Source organism: Haemorhous mexicanus, chromosome 23, assembly GCF_027477595.1.
Source record: "Haemorhous mexicanus isolate bHaeMex1 chromosome 23, bHaeMex1.pri, whole genome shotgun sequence".
NCBI lineage: Eukaryota > Metazoa > Chordata > Aves > Passeriformes > Fringillidae > Haemorhous > Haemorhous mexicanus.
In genome coordinates this window covers 2,249,491-2,270,073 of record NC_082363.1, presented here as the reverse complement: position 1 = coordinate 2,270,073, position 20,583 = coordinate 2,249,491, and the positions used below count along the sequence as shown (strand labels likewise).

At 58.6% G+C, this 20,583-nt stretch overlaps 3 protein-coding genes across 9 annotated transcripts; 1 reads left to right on the top strand and 2 right to left on the bottom strand.

The window, feature by feature from the left end:
• Positions 1–1,815: 1,815 nt before the first annotated feature.
• On the bottom strand, positions 1,816–11,735 carry ZBTB17 (zinc finger and BTB domain containing 17). Of its 5 annotated transcripts, XM_059866616.1 has the most exons (17): positions 11,609–11,697; positions 10,255–10,356; positions 9,693–9,804; positions 7,819–8,025; positions 7,480–7,656; positions 7,055–7,219; positions 6,860–6,976; positions 6,249–6,487; positions 6,015–6,157; positions 5,258–5,558; positions 4,786–4,873; positions 4,203–4,319; positions 4,006–4,126; positions 3,711–3,841; positions 3,419–3,634; positions 2,347–2,436; positions 1,816–2,194 (listed from the first exon to the last, which is right to left on the bottom strand). In XM_059866616.1, exons 2-17 carry the CDS (start codon positions 10,258–10,260, stop codon positions 1,917–1,919), a joined length of 2,508 nt encoding a protein of 835 aa, XP_059722599.1. In that variant the 5' UTR covers positions 10,261–10,356; positions 11,609–11,697; the 3' UTR covers positions 1,816–1,916. The 5 variants fall into 5 exon arrangements, with proteins under 5 accessions (XP_059722599.1, XP_059722597.1, XP_059722601.1 ...); XM_059866614.1 differs by having other exon boundaries at positions 6,860–7,219; positions 11,609–11,735; XM_059866618.1 differs by having other exon boundaries at positions 6,860–7,219; positions 10,251–10,356.
• Positions 11,736–13,527: 1,792 nt separating this feature from the next.
• Positions 13,528–14,735, bottom strand: HSPB7 (heat shock protein family B (small) member 7). Of its 2 annotated transcripts, none has more exons than XM_059866512.1 (3): positions 14,468–14,735; positions 14,249–14,385; positions 13,528–14,031 (listed from the first exon to the last, which is right to left on the bottom strand). In XM_059866512.1, the coding sequence occupies exons 1-3, from the start codon at positions 14,520–14,522 to the stop codon at positions 13,846–13,848; spliced, it is 378 nt and encodes a 125-aa protein (XP_059722495.1). In that variant the 5' UTR covers positions 14,523–14,735; the 3' UTR covers positions 13,528–13,845. The 2 variants fall into 2 exon arrangements, with proteins under 2 accessions (XP_059722495.1, XP_059722496.1); XM_059866513.1 differs by having other exon boundaries at positions 14,249–14,382; positions 14,468–14,707.
• A 188-nt stretch (positions 14,736–14,923) lies between these two features.
• On the top strand, positions 14,924–20,211 carry LOC132337714 (chloride channel protein ClC-Kb-like). 2 transcript variants are annotated; one of them, XM_059866510.1, is made up of 19 exons: positions 14,924–15,204; positions 15,283–15,411; positions 15,533–15,661; positions 15,770–15,909; positions 15,998–16,075; positions 16,164–16,242; positions 16,314–16,439; positions 16,550–16,634; positions 16,703–16,804; positions 17,263–17,347; positions 17,431–17,592; positions 17,671–17,740; positions 18,168–18,278; positions 18,373–18,586; positions 18,671–18,804; positions 19,369–19,460; positions 19,539–19,622; positions 19,731–19,817; positions 20,025–20,211. In XM_059866510.1, the coding sequence occupies exons 1-19, from the start codon at positions 15,087–15,089 to the stop codon at positions 20,061–20,063; spliced, it is 2,064 nt and encodes a 687-aa protein (XP_059722493.1). In that variant the 5' UTR covers positions 14,924–15,086; the 3' UTR covers positions 20,064–20,211. The 2 variants fall into 2 exon arrangements, with proteins under 2 accessions (XP_059722493.1, XP_059722494.1); XM_059866511.1 differs by lacking the exon at positions 16,703–16,804.
• The last annotated feature ends 372 nt before the right edge of the window (positions 20,212–20,583 follow it).

Sequence of the window (20,583 nt, the reverse complement as noted above, 5' to 3'; positions counted from 1 at the left end):
CAGTCCAACTGCATGCACAGTGTCCAGCTGCATGTACAATGTCCGTTTGTCTAGCTGCATGTACAGTGTCCATCTGTCCAGCTGGACACTCCCCTGTTCCTCTGTCCATCTGACACATCCACCATCCCCATTCCCAGCTGAACGTGCTCCTGTTGGTCTGTCCAGTTCCATGTCCAGCCATGCGTCTGTCCAGCTGTCCGTCCATCTGGACACTCTACGTCCAGCCGGACACATGGACATTGTACATCCATCCGGACACACGGACATTGTGTGTCCAGCTGGATGGGGGGACATATTAATCCAGATGGACAGTTGGACTTTGTATGTCCAGCTGGACCCCTGGACATTGCACGTGCAGTTGGACAGACACCTGCCCAGTCAGACACCTTCCTCCTCCATCCATGAGCATAAATGTCCCAAAAATGCATTTTTTGCCCCCAAGGCCCTTCTCCAAAAAGCAGCGATTTCACACCCCTGCCACGCCCCCCTCACACCCTTGCCCCGCCCCGCCCCCACCCCATTCCCAGTGTCCATGGGTTTGGAGTCGGGATCGGCCAGACCCTTCCCCCATCCTCAGAGCCTGGGCCAGGGATGGACACAGGGATGGGCCCAGACAGACAGACACGGGGCTGTGGGGGCAGGGCAGGGGCGTGAGGGGGGCGTGAGGGGGGCGGGGCAGGGGTGTGAAATCGCTGATTTTTGGAGGGGGCCTTTTTGGTGAAAAGTGCATTTCTGGGGCATTTATGCTCATGGGTGGAGGAGGAAGGTGTCTGACTGGGCAGGTGTCTGCCTGTACAATGTCCGTGTGTCCAGCTGGATGTACAATTGTCTGTCTGGACATGCAATGGTCCCTCTGTCTGGGTGTGAATGTAGCCAGCCATGTGTCCCATCCACAGGAGGGTCCGTGTGTCCAGCTGGACATGTCCCTGTCTGTGTCTGCCTGTCAAACCATCCCTGTCTCCGTCCGTCTGTCCAGCCATTTCCAGTGAAGGTCCAACACCAACAGCCCTGTCCCTATGTCCGGCTGGACAGCCCAGCCGGTCTTGAATCTTCCAACCCCCCACGCTGGGGAGCAGGGATGAGGACAGATGGACACATGGACACAGGTGAGCACATGGATGGACAGACATGTGCCCTGGTGTCCAACTGGACATCAAACTGTGTCCAGCCTGAAGGTGTCCATGTGTCTCTGCCACTGTCCAGCCATCCACAGAGCTTTCCACATGCCCAGCTGGCCCTGCAGCCATCTCTGTGTCCGTCTGTCCCAGCTGGACACGCCCCTGTTGTTGTGTCTGTGCATGTCTCCCTTCCCTCCCCGCCCTGGGGAGCTGGGGGCTCTGAGGGGACAGAGCGGGTGGGGGGAGTGTCCAGCTGGACACACGGACAGGGGCAGCTGCATGTACAGCTCCAGGGCCTGGGGGTCCCTTGGGGGTGTGCCCAGCTGAGCCCCAGAACCCGGGTGGGGCAGGACAGGCTCCCACCCCCCACCTCCATCAGCAGCACCTTTTTTCTTCTTTTTACCCCCTAACAGGGGCATCTCCCCTGCTTCCACACCCCTCCTTCAGTGGGGGTCAGCATGCAAGGGTCTTTCAGAGCTTTACCCCAAAAATCCCCATCTGCTGTTCTGGGTGGGGTTGAAAACCTCAACCCACCATTTTTATCCTTTATCATCTCATCTATCCCCGCTCTCTATCCACATCACACTCTCAGCAGTGACTGGAGTATTTCAGTCCCCCCCACTGGGCTCCAGCTCTGCAGGAACCCCAAAACATCGCCTGGAGGGGAAGCAGCAGCCCCCGCCCTGAGCACCAACCCTTACAAAATACTGCATTTTATTCCATCTCTTTCCTTCCAGAAATACACTTTTTACACCATTTCCGAGCGGTCTCTTAAATAAAGACTGGGCGGGGGCGGGGTCACTCGGGGGCCGGGGCCGGCCCCTCAGCCGGGGGGGCCGGGGCAGCGGCCGGGGGCGGCTCGGGGCCGTCGCGGGGGCGGAAGAGGAGCTCCCCGGCAGGGATGACCTGCTCTGCCGGCCAGCCCGCGGCGCCGTAGGGCTGGTAGAAGTCGGGCTCCGCCTGGAACATGACAAGCGCCTGGGCCGTGTGGATGCGCACGTGCTGCGCCAGGCTGCTGGCGTCCAGGAACTTCTCCCCGCAGGAATCGCAGGCGTAAAGGATCTGCGTGTTGGGGTCTGCCAGGGAGAGAGAAACACACACCAAAATGGGCGTGGTGCTGTGGTGGTGGAATGGGAGGAGGCAGCCCCGTATTCCCGGTATTCCTGGAGGTGCTGGGGTGGTGGGATGGGAGGAGGCAGCCCCGTATTCCCGGTATTCCCAGTCTCACCTGCCTCTTGCACTTGCTTCACCGCTTTGGTGATCTCTGCTTTAAGTGCTTCAGTCTCATCCGCCGTCACCGCGGCTGCCACGGGCACCACTGCAGGAACGGGGGGGGACAGGGACATTGTGGGGGGCAGGGACATTAGGGGGACCCGGCTGGGCAGGAATTCCCCCCTGGCCATGGATCCTGCCCAGTGCTGAGGTTGGGAGTGGCTCCAGTGGGTTGTGAGGCTGCCCAGACTCGGGTGCTGCGCCCTTGGATAAACGTCCAGCGCCTTTGGGGGCTCCAGGACCTCCAAGCTGCACCCCATGGAAAAGCCCCAAACTTCCCCCTCCAAATGAATCCCCCTTTTGGGGTGACTCTTGGGCCCCTCGAACTGCACCTCATGCATAAAACTCCCTTTCAGGACCGCCCCAAAGCACCCAAGCTGCGCTCTAGGGTTAAGCTTCCCCTTTGGAAGGGCTCCAGAAATCCCCTAGGCTGTCCCTCACAGAAAAATCTCAGTTTCAGGGTCTCTTGGAAACCCAAGCTCCTCCCTGGAGATGCAGCCCCCTTTTAGGACAGTCCTGGGATGCCCAAGCTCTAGCCCATGGACAAGTTTCCCTTTTTAGGTGGCTCCTGAGACCTCTAAGTTGCACCTCCATAAATTAACCTCATCTTTGTGAAAGTTCCAGGACCCTCCAACTGCTCCCCACAGATATTTTCCTTTTGGGGCGGCTCATGGAACACCCAAGCTCCTCTCCAGGGATAAAATCTTTCTTTTTGGATGGCATCTGTGACCTCCAAGCTGCAACCCATGGATAAACTTCTTTTTCAGGACACCTCCAAGACCCCCAAGCTGCATTCCCATGGGTAAATTTCCCTTTTGGGATGCCTCCTGAGTCCCCTAAGCTGAAACCCCATAAATGAATCTCCCTCTGGGGACAACTCCAGGACCAGCCAGCTACTCTCTATGGATAAGGTTCCATTTCAGGACAACGCCAGGACCTCCCAGCTGTACACCTTCCCTTCTGGATGGCTCCCAAGCTGCCCCCCATGGATGAACTCCCTTTGGGAAGCCCATGGGCCTCCAGCTCACCTGTGAGCTGCGTGACAGCGGTGGCAGCCAGCGCCTCGGTGGCCAATGTCACCATGTCATCGGACGCCACTGTGACGATGTTGACCTCGTCACCCTCCTCGGGCTCCAGGATTTTGATGCCAGCCTTGCCCTGGTGCACGGTCTTCACGTGGGAGCGCAGGTTGTCCACGCGGTTGAAGCCACGCCCGCACTTGTCACACAGGAACGGCTTCTCCCCTGGGAGAGGACAGGGAATGGGGGTGGGTGAGAGGGTGATGCCCGGGGGCGGTGCAGGGCTCTGGGAGGTACCCACCTGTGTGGATGATGATGTGCTTGGACAGGTCGCCCACGTTGACAAAGGCTTTGTTGCAGACGGTGCATTTGTGGGGCCGGATGTTGTCGTGGTGACGGATGTGGTTGGCCAGCTGGCTCGACTGGACGAACCTTTGGGAATGAGACCACGGTCACCACAATCCCTGGTATCACCCTGGCACCTCCACCCTCCCTCCAGAGAATGGCATCTGGTTGGGAACGGCAAGTGGAGGTGCCCCCTGATATTCCACCACCACCAAAGTGCCCCTCCCAGTATTCCCAAGGGGAATCCTCACCTCTTCCCACAGCGCTCGCACACATAGGGCTTCTCCCCGGTGTGCTGGCGCACGTGGGCGATGAGGGAGCTCGCCTGGGTGAAGGCTTTCCCGCAGATCAAGCACTGGCACGGCTTCTCTCCTGGGGAAGCACAGGAGAAGGTGGGTGGGGAGCACGAGGGGAAGGAGAACCCCTGGGGGCAGGAGCGTATCCGTACCGGTGTGGATGCGGACGTGGCGCTGCAGCGCGCCGGGGTCGGCGAACTGGCGCTGGCAGTGCACGCACACGTACGGCTTCTCCCCGCTGTGGATCCGCAGGTGCCGCTTCAGGTTACCTGGGAGCAGGGCAAGCTGAAGGACACCGGATCCTCCTCCCCCTTTTCCTCCTTCCCAGAGTCCCAGAAGCTCCCTTGGGAAAGCCTGGTGCTGTTCGGGATCAAGGGAAGTTGGCTGCACCCTGCCTGGGATCAGGCAGTAACGTGGAAGTGGAGACAGCCAGGACAAGCACCTGGTGTTTGAGGGGATCAAAATACTCCACCGGGATCATTCCAACCCTCTGGCTCTGCAGCAGGCTGAGAGAAGATGGGAGGAGACATCCACATCTCCAACATTTGGATGAGGATCTCCCTTCCAGGGTGTGGCTCCATGGGGAAACCCAGGAATTCATGCAGCACAACCATGGCACCATAAAGCCAGATGAAATCCTTCCTCTGGCTCTGATCCAGCCCCGGAACACTCCCTGCTCCCCCCAGACCATCCAAGTTCTGTTACTCAGCTCCTCAGTCCCCTCCCCCGTGTTACCTGACGTGGTGAACTGCTTCCCGCACTCCCGGCACTTCAGGGGTCCATCTGCGATGTGGATCTTCAGGTGAGCCTTCAAATTCCCCACCTGGGGATGGAGAACAGGATGGAGAGAGCCCCAAACTACCTCATCTTCCTTTGGAGCAACCCAAATCCCTGTGGATCCCTTCTGGAGTGGCCTCTAGGACCTCCAAGTTTCACCCCATGGACAAACCACTCTTTCCAAGCTTCAAGACCCCCAAGCTGCATCCCATGGATAATCCACCCTTTCAGGACTGCTCTGGGACCCCCAAATATAGCTCATGGATACACCACCATCCCATGACCACTCTGGGACTGCTCTGGGACCCCCAAATACAGCTCATGGATACACCACCATCCCAGGACCACTCTGGGACCCCCAAACTGCATCTCATGAACAAATCTCCTTTCCAGGACCATGCTGGCCCAGCTTCCCTGCTCCCCAGCACACCTGGTTGAACTTCTTGTCGCAGTGGGGACACTTGTGCTCCTTGTCAGTGTCGTGCGTCTCCAGGTGGCGCATCTTGGAGGTGGGGTCGGAGAAGGAGCGCCCGCAGTAGTCGCACTGGTAGGGCTTCTCCCCGCTGTGCACCAGCTGGTGCCGTTTCAGGTTGCCCGAGGTGGTGAAGAGCTTGCCACAGTCCTCGCAGCGGTAGCGGGCCTCGCCCGTGTGTCGCTTCTTGTGCAGGTTCAGCAGGCTGATGAGCCGGTAGCTCTTCCCGCACTCCTCGCAGCCGTACGGCTTCAGCGGGCTGGGATGAGGGGGGAATGTTACACCCAGCACCAGGGTCTCACTGCCCTAGTCTGAGTGCCAGCCCCCAGCCAGACCCAGGAATCGCGGAATACTTGGGGTGGGAGGGACCTCCAAGCTCATCTTGTTCCACCAGACCCCACCTGCCACTGGACCAGGTTGTTCCAATCCCCATCAAACCCTGAACACTTCCAGGCATGGAAGTCTGTGAAACAACACAAATTTGGACAATGCTCTCAGACACAGGATGGGATTCTGATGGTGTCTGTGCAGGGCCAGGAGCTGGACTCAATCCCTGTGGATCCCTTCCAAGTCAAGACTATTCTGTGACTTTGACAGAGGCAGAATGACACATCTCCTCCTGGATACCCCAACACACCAGTGGATTTCCAAAGGATTCGACCATTCCCAGCAAACCTCACATTTTTCAGGTGTCTTTCCCTGGTTCCACCCGTACCTGTGTGTCTTCTCGTGGGCCTTGCAGGCGGCCGGGTCGGAGAAGGCCTTGTTGCACTCCCTGCACGAGAAGGGCTTCTCTCCGGTGTGGATACGGATGTGCCGCTTGAAGTTCCCGGTGTGGGTGAACTCCTTCCCGCAGTCCTAGGGATGGAGGGATAGGCACTGTCACCCTGCTGTCCCCGAGGCACCTGGTGGCACCCGGAGCTCTGCCCAGGAGCCCGGCTGGCCTCACCTCGCACTTGTGTGTGACGGAGCCATAGGCCTTGGACTCGGTACGGTCACTGTAGGTGCCGGAGCGCAGCAGGCGCGGCTCCCCCGAGTTCTCCTGCCCGGAATCCGTGCTTCCCGACTCGTTATCCTCAGCATTTTCCCCATTCTCCAACTGGGGAGGCTCCTCCTTGGGGATTTTACCCTCATCTTCCTCCTCCACTATCATCTCCCCCTCCTCCTCCTTTCTTTCCAGCTTCATCTCTGCAGGGTGGTAGAAAATGGGGGTGCTCAAATTTGGGAGTGGCAGCAGAGGCACAAATCTACCTGTATTTCCTAACCTAAGGAGACTGGGATTAGGCATCCTCTGTCCCCAGAGAAATCACAGAAACATCTGAGTTGGAAGGGAAGTGAAAGCTCATCCATCATCACCTTTGCCTGGAATCACTTTGAACTTGCAGGTGATTAGCCCTAAATCCCCAAAGCCTGTGCAGGCAGAGGAGAATTTTCCAAATCTCCTCACTATACTCCAAAACAACTGCTCCCAGAGGATCCATGCCTCACAAAACTCACACAATTAATTCCACAGATAACGAGGGCTCAAGCCCTGCCCAGCTTTGTCCCAGCCCTGCTCACCAACTGTGCCGGCGGTGTCCGTGGCTGTGAGGCTGCCCCTGCCCACCGCGCTCTCCGACGGCTGCGGGAGCCCGGGAACGTTGGCCTTGGGATCCTCCTGGATGGCAGCGCCTGTCCCTGTGAGCGCCGCAGTGTCAGGACAGGGTGTGCTGGGGGTGACAGCAGGACCCAGGCTGTCACCCCTCGCTGGCTCACCTTCCTGGCCAGCCGGCTGCTCCGCAGGCACCTCAGGCTGTGCCGCGGCCTCCGGCTTCTCCTCCTTCCCCTCGCTGTCGGGAGCAGCTGCTTTGGCTTTGTCAGGATTTGTCAGAGCTTCTGCCACCACTGATGTCTTGTCATCAGCCGGCACCTTGTCGGCTTCTGCAAGGGAACAGGAGAAGCCATCCAGCTGGTGCTGCCAGCAGGATTCACAAACCCCACAAAGTTCACAGAAGCAGCAATTTTTCAACTGCTGGTACTGCCCAAGAGGACCAAACCTCATCCAGGTGCACCAGATGCACCTGCGAACTGGGTTTGGAAGGTGGCCAAGGAGCATAAGTGGATAAATTTGGGACTGCATGAAGCACAAGTAGGTAAATCTTTACTTTGTCTGGGTGAAGGGAAGCCAGGAGGGTACGTACCGATCTCGGGGGGCTGCTGGGGATTTTCTGGGGGCACAGAGAGAGATTTGAGTGCATTGCAAGCACTGACGATCTCCTGCATCTGCAGGAAACCTGCCACGGCCAGCACATCCTCCACGTTGTCAGGGCTCAGGCTCAGCTTAGCCGTGTACATGAACTCCAGAACCTGGCCCAGACCTGCAGGAGAGGTCACACAACCAGAAATGAGCACTCATCCCCTCACTCCTCCATTTTGAAATGCTCAAAATAACAAGCTGAAGAGCCTCCCTCAAAGCCAGAGCACAGAATTGTGTTGTTTGAAGAACTGGGAGGGATCCTGGACAAAAACCCTAGGCCTACCTGCAGCGTTGCTGATGTCCAGGTGCACCACGTCCTTCTGGTCCACGAAGAGCATGCGGAAGTAGTCGCTGCAGGCGGCCAGCACGGCCTTGTGGGCCTTGAAGTCGATGCCGTCCACCACAAAGGTGCAGTCGCAGAGCAGCCCCAGCTGCCGCTGCTGGTTCAGCTGCTCCAGCACCTGCTGGCTGTGCTGCGGGAAATCCATGGCTGTGGGAGGGAAAAAACACCACAGGGGTGGGGGTGAGGTGTGTGGTGAAACCACTGAAGGGGTCGTGGAGGAGGAGAGATCACAAAACACGACCTGACTGCCCTCACGGTTAAAAAATGGCCCAAAAAGGTGAATTTCAGCTCCTCTCCTGGCTACATCCAACCCCAAACCCTCTCCTAGAACAGCCACGACTCCAACACAGGGCTAGAAGGAGTTGATGGAGCAACCACGATGGTTTTATCAACCATGACAATATTCAGAACACAGCTATTGCTCCTCAGCTGGTCCAAGCAGCGAGCAGGATCCTTGTCACCCCTGCAGACACAAGTGCCATCGTCCCTCCTCTGTGTCACAGCTCCTGCCAAGGCCACAGCATGGGAGTGTTCATCCAAACCTCCCAGTTGCTCATGTCACGATACTGAGGAATTTTTATATTTCATTATGTGTTTGGAGGGAGTTCTCCATGCCTGGAGCACAGCTCTGCCTAAAGAATGCTGCAAATTGCTGGAAACATGGCAAAACCCCAATTTCCCAGCAGGTCCTTGTCAGCAAAGTGCCACACTTTGGATTTTCTCCCGAGCTGCATCCGTAGGGTGAATGAAGGGCTTTCACTTGTCTTTGTCTTCCAACAATGATTCCGGTGCTGAAGGGATTGTTTCAAGGGATTGGCAAGGAGGGGGGAGAAAGGAAACAGAGACTATCCAGTTATTGTTCATGCAGGAAGTCCCCAAAGCTCTGGACGCTGGAGCAGGAAGGTTACAGCTGGGGAAACACTCCTGGATTCCATGCTCGGTGCCTCTGAAAGTTTCCAGCCCCCATGGAAGTTGTTTTTCCACTTCATCACCTCAAATCAGGAGTTTCCAGTCAGGAAGAAGGGAGAGGTTTGGATCCACAACACCAAGCACTTCCAGCTCCTGTTCCTTCCAGCGATCAGTGGTCAGAGGGAGCCTCCTCCTGTCAGCTGCGGGTGCCAGCAACACTCAGGGAAGGATCTTCCTCCCAGGGATTCACTCAGCTTCCACAGGCATTCCCTTCCAGTGTGGAGGAGAGGCCAGGACCTCTCTGACAGCATTGGATCACGCACAGATAGAGGAAGTTCCGCTCCATTTTGTCGTTGCACTGAACTCCCTGCCCTGGCTTTCCCCCAGCCCTCCAAACTTGCCCAGCCTGTCCCAAAATACATCCCTGACAGCCAGAAAAAAAACAGCACTTGGGTCAAGATACTGCACAGCATGGCCCAGTGTGGTTTGCAAAGCTCTGGAGAAAAGGGGGAGCAATTTCCCTGCAGGGTAAACAAGGCTGTGTTCCGTGCTCGCAGAGCTCTCTGCGCAGCAGGACCTGAGGAATCCTGACAGCTCCGTGCACTAAAAGGGTATTTTGGGGAATTTGTGGGAGGCACTTTGCATCTGAACGATGATTTTTAATGTTCCAGGATTGGACTTGTCTCAGCTTTACTCCCCAGCTTTGAGAAGGATGTAAAAACCCAGGAAACTCAACTCCTCCCTAAAAACCCTTCCAATTTTCTGTAGTTTCCCCTGTAATGTCACGTGCTCTCTATACCCACACCAGCAGCCAATGTCACCTTTACCCACTAAAACCCCTGACTCTGAGGTTTAACAATTCCAAACACCTGGACCCAACCCCCAGGAGTGGTGCCCGAGCTCACCCCTGTGCTGCAGGGAGCAGAGATACCCAGAGGATCGAGGGCCAGAGGGTTGAGTCTCTCCTCCAGAGATTTCCCCTTTCCAGATGTTCAGGTCAGTCTCTATGCAGCCATCCTGGGAAAAATGGGTGGAAAAACTTAATTTTAAACCTCCAGTCTTGGGTGAAGGTGCAAAATTCCTCATGCAGGACTGGGCATCCTCTGATTTCCCCTCAGGGGAGACAATTCCCCTCTCGACCTCTCCCCCACTAGGTTGTTGAGTCTCTCATTATCCAATTAATCATGCAGAAGTTCATTATGAGCCCACCCACGCCCTCCACACAGATAAATACAGCAGCTGCAGTCCCAGGGAGCTTCCCACACGAGCTCTGCTAAGCACTCTCGCTAATTTGCGACATTACCTCTCCCCTTCCCTGCCACATGAACATCTACCTATTAAAAATCCCCAAACCTCCTTGACTGGGAAAAAAAACCCAGTGAGTTAAACACTGCCTTCCAGGCTGTCACCACCCAGCCATCCATGCTGGGAAGATGAAAGGGAAGAGGGGGTTTGTTTCCTACCCACCGTCATCTCCCGCCTCGTGCGTCAGCTCCTCGGGGAACAACGCGGCCCCAGCCCTCGCTGCCTCTGCCCACAGGGCTCTGTCCTCATTTCCAGGAACAGATCCTGCAACGGTTTTCATGGAAAAAGTAAAGTCTGCAGCTGATCTGAGCAGAGCAGCTAATAATAATAATAATAATAATAATAATAATAATAATAATAATAATAATAATACAGATCATGGAACAGGGAAGGGCTGCAGAGCTTGTGGTCAGAAGCGGAAGGCGAGCTGTGAGAGGGGAAATGATCACAAAGAGGAAAAAATGTGGTGAAAAGGAAAAATATGAGAAAGACAAGAAGAGAGGGACATCCTGGACCCCCCACAGGGAACAGACATCCTGAGGATGCCTTGGTTATTTGGATTTCAGGCTCAGGGATGTGCTGGTGCTGCTCTGGACACCAAGACATCACCTGAGCCTGAGATCTGCCCTGAAACCCCTCCTGTGTCTGCAGCACGCAAGGATGACCAACCCTTGTCTCCTTGGGGAAAAACACCCTTTGGAATGCTGGCTGAGGGCTGGAATCTCGGGAGACGCCTCTGATGCAGAAACAAAACTAAGGAAACGCAGCTGGGGCAGGCAATGTGTCACGGACAGCCAGGAAGGGCTGTCACCTCGCCAGAAAAGGGGAAAATCCCGTTTTCCTTGCGGTTTCCCCGTCCCTGAGGTGCGGGGATGTGTCTGGCGCTGGCTCGGGGCTGTGACCCCCATTCTCCAACATCGCGAGGATCTTTGGGTGGCCCGAGGGGACGGTGATGCCCCAAGCGCGGGGGACACATGGCTTCGTCCATGGCCTGGCCCCGAGTCACTTCACGGCTGGGGGGGTGACACAGCGGACAGGGACACCCCGGGCAGGGTGGGCGACCGGGAGCCCTTGGGTGCCCTCACGACAAACACGTGCCCCCGGCTCCACTCACGACATAAAGAAGCCCCATACCCCTCACGACAGTGCCCGCTGCTCCTCAGGACAGCCACCAACCCTCATTCCCCTCACGACAACCACGAGCCCCCCGCTCCCCTCGCAGCAGCCAACAAGCCCTGACCACATCCGGCAGTCCCTCGTTCCTACCGCGACAACCCCCCGTTTCCCCCACGACGGCCGGCGGCAGCGCCCCGCTTCCCAGGGCCCGCCAGCAGGAGCGCACCCCCCCGCAGCCTGCCCTCAAAGAACCGGGGGCCGCGCACCGGGGTGACCCCCAAAGCGGCTTCGTTAGCCAGGCAGCGAGCCAGGCCGCAGCCTCCTCCCCTCCCAGCGCCCCTGTCCTACTCAGCCCTCTCCCCAGCCCCTCCAGTGCTCTTCCGGGGCCCCCGTGCCGCACCTGCCATGCCGGGCCCGGCGGGGCCTCACCCGGGGCCCGCAGCCCTCACCGTGACACCGACCAGACAAAGGGCGCCGCCATCTTGGCGCCGGGCGGAAGCGGCGTCGCCCGGTCCCGCCCAGCGGCGTCTGCGTCACTGCGCATGCGCAGCGGGGCCCGGTCACCTTCCCGCCCCTTCCTGCCGCAGAGGCGCCGCCATGGCAGTGGGGGGGCGGTGCTGCGTGGCCCAGAGGGAACATGAGGGACACAGGGGAGCCATGAGGGACCGACAAGGGCCGTGAGGGACGCAGGGGAGCCGTGAGGCGCCGAGGGGAGCCATGAGGGGCCGAGGGAGGCCGAGCGCAGCTGTGAGGCTCGAAGGTCACGGTGCCAGCGCCGCCCCCGTGTTCTTCGCTAGCCGTGTTGCCAGCCACCACATCACCCCTGCTTAAATACCCCCAAGGTGGCGATTCCACCGCTGTCCCAGTGCCTGACCACCCACCATGAAGGAATTCTCCGTATACCTAACATAAACCTCCCTTGCCACAACTTGATGCCGTTCCTCTTTTCCTGTCACTTGTTCTTTTGGCTCTATCCTTCTGTCAGGGAGAAGGTTCCCTGTTGTTGGAAATAACACAACTTCCCTTACTAATTTTTAATTAGTTGTTTTAATTAATTTTGAGCAGCACCCACTTTCGGCCAGTACTAGTTAAGTTTCTACACAGACTCTTGTTACTCAGATCATTAATCACCAAACCCTTAAGTTTGTTAAAACTAACCCTGACAAGCTTCAATAAAGCCAAAAGTATTCGAAAATTTGATATCTGGGATCTTAAATTTATGGTCCTTCAAGGACATTGGAGTAACCAGAAAATACAAAGGACATTAAGGCCTGGAAAGCTGGAGAAGATGATAAAAGGACAATAGAAATCAATAACCAATAGAGGACAGCATGCTAATTAATGAAGAGAATTATGTGACCTAGAAGCAATGAACATTAATTTATTTGTTTGCTTTAAATGTATAAATAAGTGAAAAAGTTTTGGATGCCCAGATCATTGATAAAGAGTTTAAACACGTCCCAAAAACCTGTTTTTCCCCCAGCTTTCCTGCCACGAAACAGCTGCTGTGGGGTGTGTTTGGGGCCGGGCTGAGCCGGCCCCCCGCCCTCTGCTCACCTCCCCTGTCCCAAAGCGATTCGGGCAGAAATGGGGCAGAAACGGGGTGGTTTTCCCGTTTCCCTCCTCCTTTCTCCGCACCTCCGTGGGCCAGGGCCACTAGATGGCAACCAGTGACCGCCGCTGGGCTCCGGGCTGCCTTTGGGCCGGCGCCGCCGCGTCCCCTGCCCGGGGCCCGACGGGCGCTGCCCTCGCCGGGCCTTCACCGCCTCGGCCGTCGCTTTCAGCCCTCTTCGCCGCAGCGGCATTGCCCTGGGCCGCTGCCAGGCTGCTGGAGGCAGTCACGAGTGGCCGGGGCTGCCCGGGCGGAGCAGCAACACGAGCCGGGCTGTGTAGCCGTAAACAGGCGCTGCTGCCCCAGCGGGCGCCTCGCTGTTGTGGGTACACACAGGGACGCGCAGCCGGGCCCTTCCTCCCCTAGAACGGGCCCTTGGCTTTGGGGCCGGCATCCCGGCCTTGGGGCATCCCCAGGGTGCTGGGCGAGGGTGGGCGAGGGGAGGAGGAGGAGGGTTTGGTGCCCTTCCAGGTGGGTCGGCAGCCGGACAGCTGAGGGAATGGCTCTGAAATAGAGCTTCAGGGAAGAAATGAGTCACCCCGGGCTGGAAATAAACAGGGCAGCGGGCGCCGGAGCGGCTTCTGGTGCGGGTTTTTGTGGGGATGGCAGAATATCCCTTATCGAGACACCCCTCGGGTCTGAACCCGCCCCCCTTTTTGAGGGGAAAGCATCAGGGAAACGTCAAAAAACGGAGAAGGCGGCAGTCGGGCGTTCTCAATAATTTATCCCAAGCTCTATATACAAAGACAAGCTCTGGCAGAGGGTTGGGAAGGGAACCTGGCTCCCGGCAGGACTCTTGGCACGCTGGATCTCCCCCCTCAACACGCGCCAGCTAAAAATGGCAGGAGCTGGGACTCCCCTCCGGAATTTCTCCGGTGGGTGACGGGATGCGTTCAGCACAGGTCTGACCCCACTCTGGAGGGAGCCTTCCCATTCCCTACCCCACATCCCACCTCCTTCCCAAATCACCCATTTAATTAGCAAGGGAGGGAAAGGAGAAGGGGGGAAAGGAGCCCCCCGACCCCTCAGATCTTGATCTCAGTCCGGAAGGTTTGCTGAACGTGCTCGGAGTGCTTGGCCGGCCGGCGCTGAGCCCGGATGGTCAGCATCCCATTGTCCCCCAGCGAGGACGACACGGACGTGGGGTCCACGTCTTCGGGCAGCTGGCACTTGTGGGTGAAGGTGTTCATGACGGTGCCATCCGTGGCCAACTGGGAGAAAAAAATGGGTGAAAAGAGGTGATTTTGGGGTGCAAGTGGAATGGGGACTCATTGTTCCCCATTATTAATTAACAGTGAATTAACCCCGCTGGGGTTGTGGCCGCAGCTGTTTGGGAATTGCGTGGGAGCTGGGCGGTCCCCACACCCCCAGTGAGGATTTTGGGGTCCCCCGCTTTGGGGGTGAGCAGGGAAGGGAAGGAGCACCCACCTTCTCGGCGTGCACCTCGATCTGGTTGTTGGAGGTGGTGACGATGATGTCCTCGGGCGCGAAGTCACTGACGTCCACCGTGAACTGATAGGTGTTCCCCAGGGTCTTCACCACGCCCGTGTTACCGGGGCGAGCTGCTGGGCAGGGTTTGGGGGGGGTCACAGCCACGGCTTGCCGAGGATCCCCCCCAAATGCCTCCCGGGTGCGCCCCAAACTCACCTGGGAACCCCAAGGTCTCCCCGTGGGGCCGGACAAAGCTCCCGAAAAGCTCCATGGTGCCGGCGGGCGAGGATTTCACCTTCAGCCACCGCTTGCCCCCACCTGCGACCCCCAGCTCCCACCGGGGGGAAGAGCGGAATCCCCTTCCTCGCTCTCCTCCCGGCGAAGGCGACGCCGGATCGGTTATTTCGGGATATTTCGACTTGACGAGCTTTTTAAAGCCTCGTTAAGGCTCCCGGCCGCCTGCCAGACCTCTCGTAAAACCGGCTAAATTTAGGTCTTGCGCCGGAGACGGTGGAAATTTTTCCCCTCTCCGTTGCCCCCCCAGCTCAACGCCATGGAACGCGATGCCTATTATTAAAGAATAATCATAATAATTAATTAAAATACTTATTAAATCCTCCCCGCCGCGGGATGTACGTTGGGACTGGGAGCTGGAGGGTGGCGGAGGGGGGGAGGAAACCCGGCTCGCTCCGGTCCGAGCGGGTCCGTCGGATTCGTCAAGGTCGTTTTTAATGAGCTCGTTTGCAAACTCAGTCGGGCAGCGGAGGCCGAGGCGGGAAGACTGGTCAGGGGTGCTACAAAAAAGGGGGTGCGGTCCACCTGAAAGGTCCCCGGGATGGAGCGCCCTGTCCCCAGGGGGCTGCGGGGGGAGAAGGAAGAGGAGGAGGAGGAGAGGGTGCTGGTGTCGGAGCACATCTGGAGACCCTGCCCCACCGCCCGGAGAAGGGTCCGAGGTGAGACCCCCCACCCAAAAAGGGGATTTTGGGGGCGGGGTTTTTAGGGGGCTCAGCACCCTGTTTCCCCCCTCGCAGGGTGCTTGGAGTGGGTGAGGCGGCAGCTGTTCCGCGTCGGGGAGGATTGGTACTTCCTCTTCATCCTGGGGGTGCTCATGGCCACCATCAGCTTCGCCACGGACATCATCATCGTCAGGCTCCACGCGGGTAAAAGAGGGGGGTCCTGGGGGGCTCCACCGGCGTTTGGGAGCTCACCGAGTATACGGGGGTGGGGGGGGGGGGAGGTCTTTCAGGGGGTACAGCTCCCCTCTCGACACCTCTTCTCCAGCCCACATGTGGCTGTACCGAGAGATCGGGGACATCGGGGTGCTCAAGTACCTCTCGTGGACCCTGTTCCCCACGGCACTGGCCGCCTTCTCCACCGGCTTCTCCCAGAGCATCACTCCGTACTCCGGAGGTGAGGCGGCTGCACCCCCACCTCCCTGACTCCTTAAAACGCCCCCTTGGTAATGGGGGACCCCTAAAATTTGGATCCTGCCCTCCCCTCTCCCACCACCCACCCCAGGCTCCGGAATCCCGGAGCTGAAGACCATCCTGATGGGCGTGGTGCTAGAGGACTACCTGGCCATCCAGAACTTCGGAGCCAAGGTGGTGGGGCTGACCTGCACCCTGACATGCGGCAGCACTATTTTCCTTGGCAAATTGGTGAGGGATCCCCTTTTAAACCCCAAAATCTCCGGCGGTTTCAGCTGGTGCCGGTGTGGGGGGGCTGCTCAGCACTGTGTCCCTCCAGGGTCCCTATGTGCACCTCTCTGCCATGGCTGCAGCCTATCTGGGGAAGATGAGGACCACGGTCACGAGGGAATATGAGGTGGGTGTGCCACCACCCAAAGAATGAATGGAGGGATTTGATTTTCCCCCAAGAAGTTGGGGGTGTGCCTAACCCCCCCACCTTACAGAACAAGTTCAAGCAGCACGAGATGCTGGTGGCAGCTCAAGCCGTCGGGGTGGCCACAGTCTTCGGGGCTCCCATCAGTGGTGAGGACCCCCCCTAATCCCACCCTGGACACCCCTAAATCTCGCCCTGATTCCTTTCCCTGTTTTTCCAGGGGTGCTTTTCAGCATTGAGGTGATGACCCCTCACTTTGCCGTGCGGGATTACTGGCGCGGCTTCTTCGCCGCCACCTGCGGCGCCTTCATGTTTCGGCTCCTGGCCGTGTTCAACAGTGAGCAAGGCAAGGCAGAGTGGGCAGGATGCACCCCCTCTTCCCCTTTACCCTCCCCCAGGACATTTTTGGGGTTCTCACCCCCAAACCCACACCCTCATTCCTGTCTCCCCTCCCAGAAACCATCGCCGCTGTTTTTAAGAGTGACTTCAAGATTGATTTTCCCTTCGACCTCCTGGAGACCTTCTTTTTTCTGATTTTGGGGTATGGAGGGTCTGGTTTTGGGGTGCTGTTGGTGCTCTGCCTGTGCCCTACCTGTCCTCTCCTCACAGGACCATCTGTGGGATCGTGGCCTGTGCTTATCTCTTCTGCCAGCGCTGGATGATAGTGGCCGTCAGGAGGAACCGGCTGACAGCCAAGCTCTTGGCCACTGAGTCCGTACTGGGCGTCCGTCCATCTGTCTGTCTGCACCCTGTACCCTCTGTGTCCGTGTGTCCATGCCGTGCAGGCTCTGCGTGTCCCTGTGTCCTTCCCATACACCCTGGCTGCGTGCCTCCCATGAAGCACCCTGGGTGTCCCCATGTCCCCCCCATTCACGCTGTGTGTCCCTGTGTGCCCCTCCCCCACACCCTGTCCACCCACTCTGAGTGTCCGTATGTCCACTCTATGCACCCTGGCCATCCATGCATCCACTCCATACACCCTCCACATCCCCCCTGAGTGTCCTTGTGTCCCCTACCTGCACCCCAAGTGTCCCTATATGACCCCCCATCCATGCTGGGGGGCCATGTGTCAACCCTGTGCATCCACATGTCCCCCCCACTGACCCGGGGTCCCCTCTGTATGTCTGTCTGTCCATCCCCACGTGCCCAGCCCCTGTGTTCCCCTGCAGCAAACCCGTGTACACAGTGCTGGTGGTGCTGCTCCTCGCCTCCATCACCTTCCCGCCTGGGCTGGGGCAGTTCATGGCCTCCAGGGTGAGTGGGGGCACATGGGGCTCCCTGGGGACCCCAAAACCTCCCAGTGGGGGCTCAGGGTGTCCATTTGTCCATCTGTCCAGCTCACCATGAAGGAATATCTCATCTCCTTCTTTGACAACCGCACGTGGGGCGTGCTGGCTGCCAACACCTCAGGGGTGGCCAAGCCTGGGGGGCTCTGGCAGGAATGGGACCATCCCTCTGCCACCATCTACGCCACCTTGACCTTCTTCCTGCTCATGAAGGTAACCATGGCCCCCCAATCTTTGGGTGTGCCCCCCAACACGGTCTCTCCATGGGGTGACTTTCTCATGTCCCCCCAGTTCTGGATGCTGATCCTGGCCACCACCCTGCCCCTGCCAGCCGGGTACTTCATGCCCATCTTCATCTATGGTGAGTCGGGGGCTGGGAGGACATGGGAGGGACAGCCAGGCTGAGGAGGGACACGGGGGGAACACCCAGGCCAAAGGGGGGCATGAGAGGCACAGCCAGACCAGGGGGGGACATGGCCGGGACAGCCAGGCCAAGGGGGAACATGAGGGGGACAGCCAGGCTGAGTGGAGACGTGGTGGGAGGACAGCCAGCCAGGCTGGGGGGGACATAGTGGGGACAGCCAGCCCGGGAGGGGTGCAGGGGGTCATTCAGCCCTTGAGTGGGATACTGGGGGTGTACTGAGCCCTGGAGGGGGGTACATCCAGTCTGGGGGGTACAGGGGAGGCATGCAGCTCTGGAATGGCTGCAGGCTGGTGGTCACCTCTACCTCCACCATTTTGGGGGGGGTCCTGGGGTCTCCCCACCTTCCCATCTCCCCCAATTTTAGGAGCAGCAATCGGGCGCCTTGTGGGGGAGGTGGTGGCCCTGCTCTTCCCACAGGGGCTCCATTCAGAAGGAACCCCACGGCCCATAATTCCTGCTGGCTACGCCCTGGCTGGTGAGTCTGGGGGTGGGAGACACCCCACAGGCAGGGGACACCCCCACGGGCAGGGGACACCCACCCCCATGCCCTGACCCCCCCCTCCCTCCAGGCGCAGCCGCGTTCTCGGGCTCGGTGACCTACTCGCTGTCCACGGCCCTGCTGGTGTGTGAGGCCACCGGGTACCTGGGCCACATCCTGCCCACCGTGCTGGCCGTGCTGGTGGCCAACGCCATCAGCCAGAAGAACCAACCGTCCTTCTACGACGGCAGCATCATCGTCAATAAGCTGCCCTACCTGCCCCCCATCCGCAGCCGGCACATCGCGTAAGCCCCCACCCCAAACCCCAAACGTTTTGGGGGCATTGTCCAGGAAACTACAGAAGTTTGGGGGGGTTTTGTGTTCTCCAGCTCCTACCAAGTGGTGGTGGAGGAGTTCATGGAGCGCCAGGTGGTGGCCTTGGCCAAGGGGGACGGTTTCCAGGAGGTGCTGGTGGCCTTGGATGCCTCTGCCGATGCTGAGTACCCTGTGGTGGAGAGCACAGGTGGGATGTGGGACCTGGGTGGGGTCACTGTCACCATGGTGGGTGGCCAGCGAGTCCCTGGCCCTGTGGTGGCCCTTCTGTGTCTCCTCATGCTGTCCCCATGGTGTCCCCCCAGTGCCCACTTGATGTTCCCCTGCCATCTCCATGCCTTGCCCACGGTGTCCCTATGGGGTGTCCCTGCAGTGTCCTCATACTGTTCTTATGGTGTCCTTTGTTATTCCCAGGCTGTCCTGTTCCCATTGGTGTCCACCTGTTGTGCCCTCAGTATTGCCATGGTGCCATCTCAGTATTCCCATGCTGTCCCCATGGTGTCCCCATGCCATTCCCATACCATCCCCATGGTGTCCCTGTACTGTGTCTATGCTGTCCCGATCCCCTTCAGCGTCCCCATGCTGTTCCCTCAATATTCCCATTCTGTCTCCCTGTGGGGTGTCCCCTCAATATTCCCATACTGTTCCCACACCATCACCCTGCTGTCCCCATGGGATGTGCCCTTGGTGTCCCCAGTACCTGCCCCTGTTATTTCCAAACTGATGCCTTGGTGTGCCCCTGGTACTCCCACAGTGTCCCCCACTCTGGTGGGCACCGTCAGCAGGTCCCAGCTGGTCACCTTCCTCCAGAGCCACAAGCACCCTCAGGCCCCCCAAGGGGAGAAGGTAAATGGGATGGGGGCACCCTACCAAACCCAAAAAGCTTCTTTTCTACCCCAAAATTAACATGTCACCTTCCTCAAGCTGGCCACTGTGGGGACACTTGGGGACGACTGCACCATCGAGCCCATCATGCTCCAGTTCTCCCCGTGGACCTCCCTGCACCAGGTCTGGGGGCGTGAAACGTGTCCTGGGAGCCCCCCAGGTCTGTGTCACACTGAGGGGACACAGCCAGGGTGGCTTTGTCCCCACGTGTCCCTGTTGTCCCTTTCCCAGGCCCATCACCTCTTCCAGCTTCTGAAGCTGCAGCGAGTCTTTGTCACCCGCTCTGGGGAGCTGGTGGGAGCCGTGAGCAGGGCAGAGGTGAAAAGGGGGAAGAAATAGGGGAAAAAAAGGGGGGGGGGAAGGGGGTGGAAGGGGGGAAAAAGGGGGGGGGAAGGGGGGGGAAGGGGGGGGGAAAGGGTGGGGAAAGGGGGAAGAGAAAATGGGGGCAATGTGGGGAGAAGGAGGTGAAAGGAGAAGGGAAAGTGGGGGGAGAGCCCCTGTCCCACCCCCTCTGTCCCCTTCCAGCTGCGGAGAGCAATCGAGGACCTTGCCAAGCCCAAGTGATGACGTTTTGGGACCACAGGGGACCCTCCCCACCGACGTCCCCCATGAAAAATGGGGAGTCCTGACCCCCTCTGCGGTGTGGGGGGTCTGGGCTGGCGGAATCGGTTCTCCAGCAGAGGGTGTTGTGCATTACACCATCGACTCATCAGTGCTTCCTCCTCTTCCTCTTACTCCAGCCCTGCCGGCTTCTTTTGGGGGGGAGGGGGTCACCCCCTCCCAAACCCAACAACAACGCTTAAAACCGCCCGAATCACCCCAAAACTGCCCAGGACATGCACCGAAGTGCCCCAGTCTCTGTGACACCCCCCGTTCCCCCCCTTCTAAAATTATCAGCACATAATTATCCTAATTTTAATTACTGCACTTAATCAGGGGGTGGGTGTTTAGGACCCCGAAATCCGGGGGGAGCGGGGGCCCGGGTCCCCCCAGCTCTTCGGTGGCCCTGGACTGGGGCGCAGCGGGTTTCGGCGGCGCATCGGGCGCTAACGAAGCCGTAATTAAGCCTGGGGGGTTAATTAGG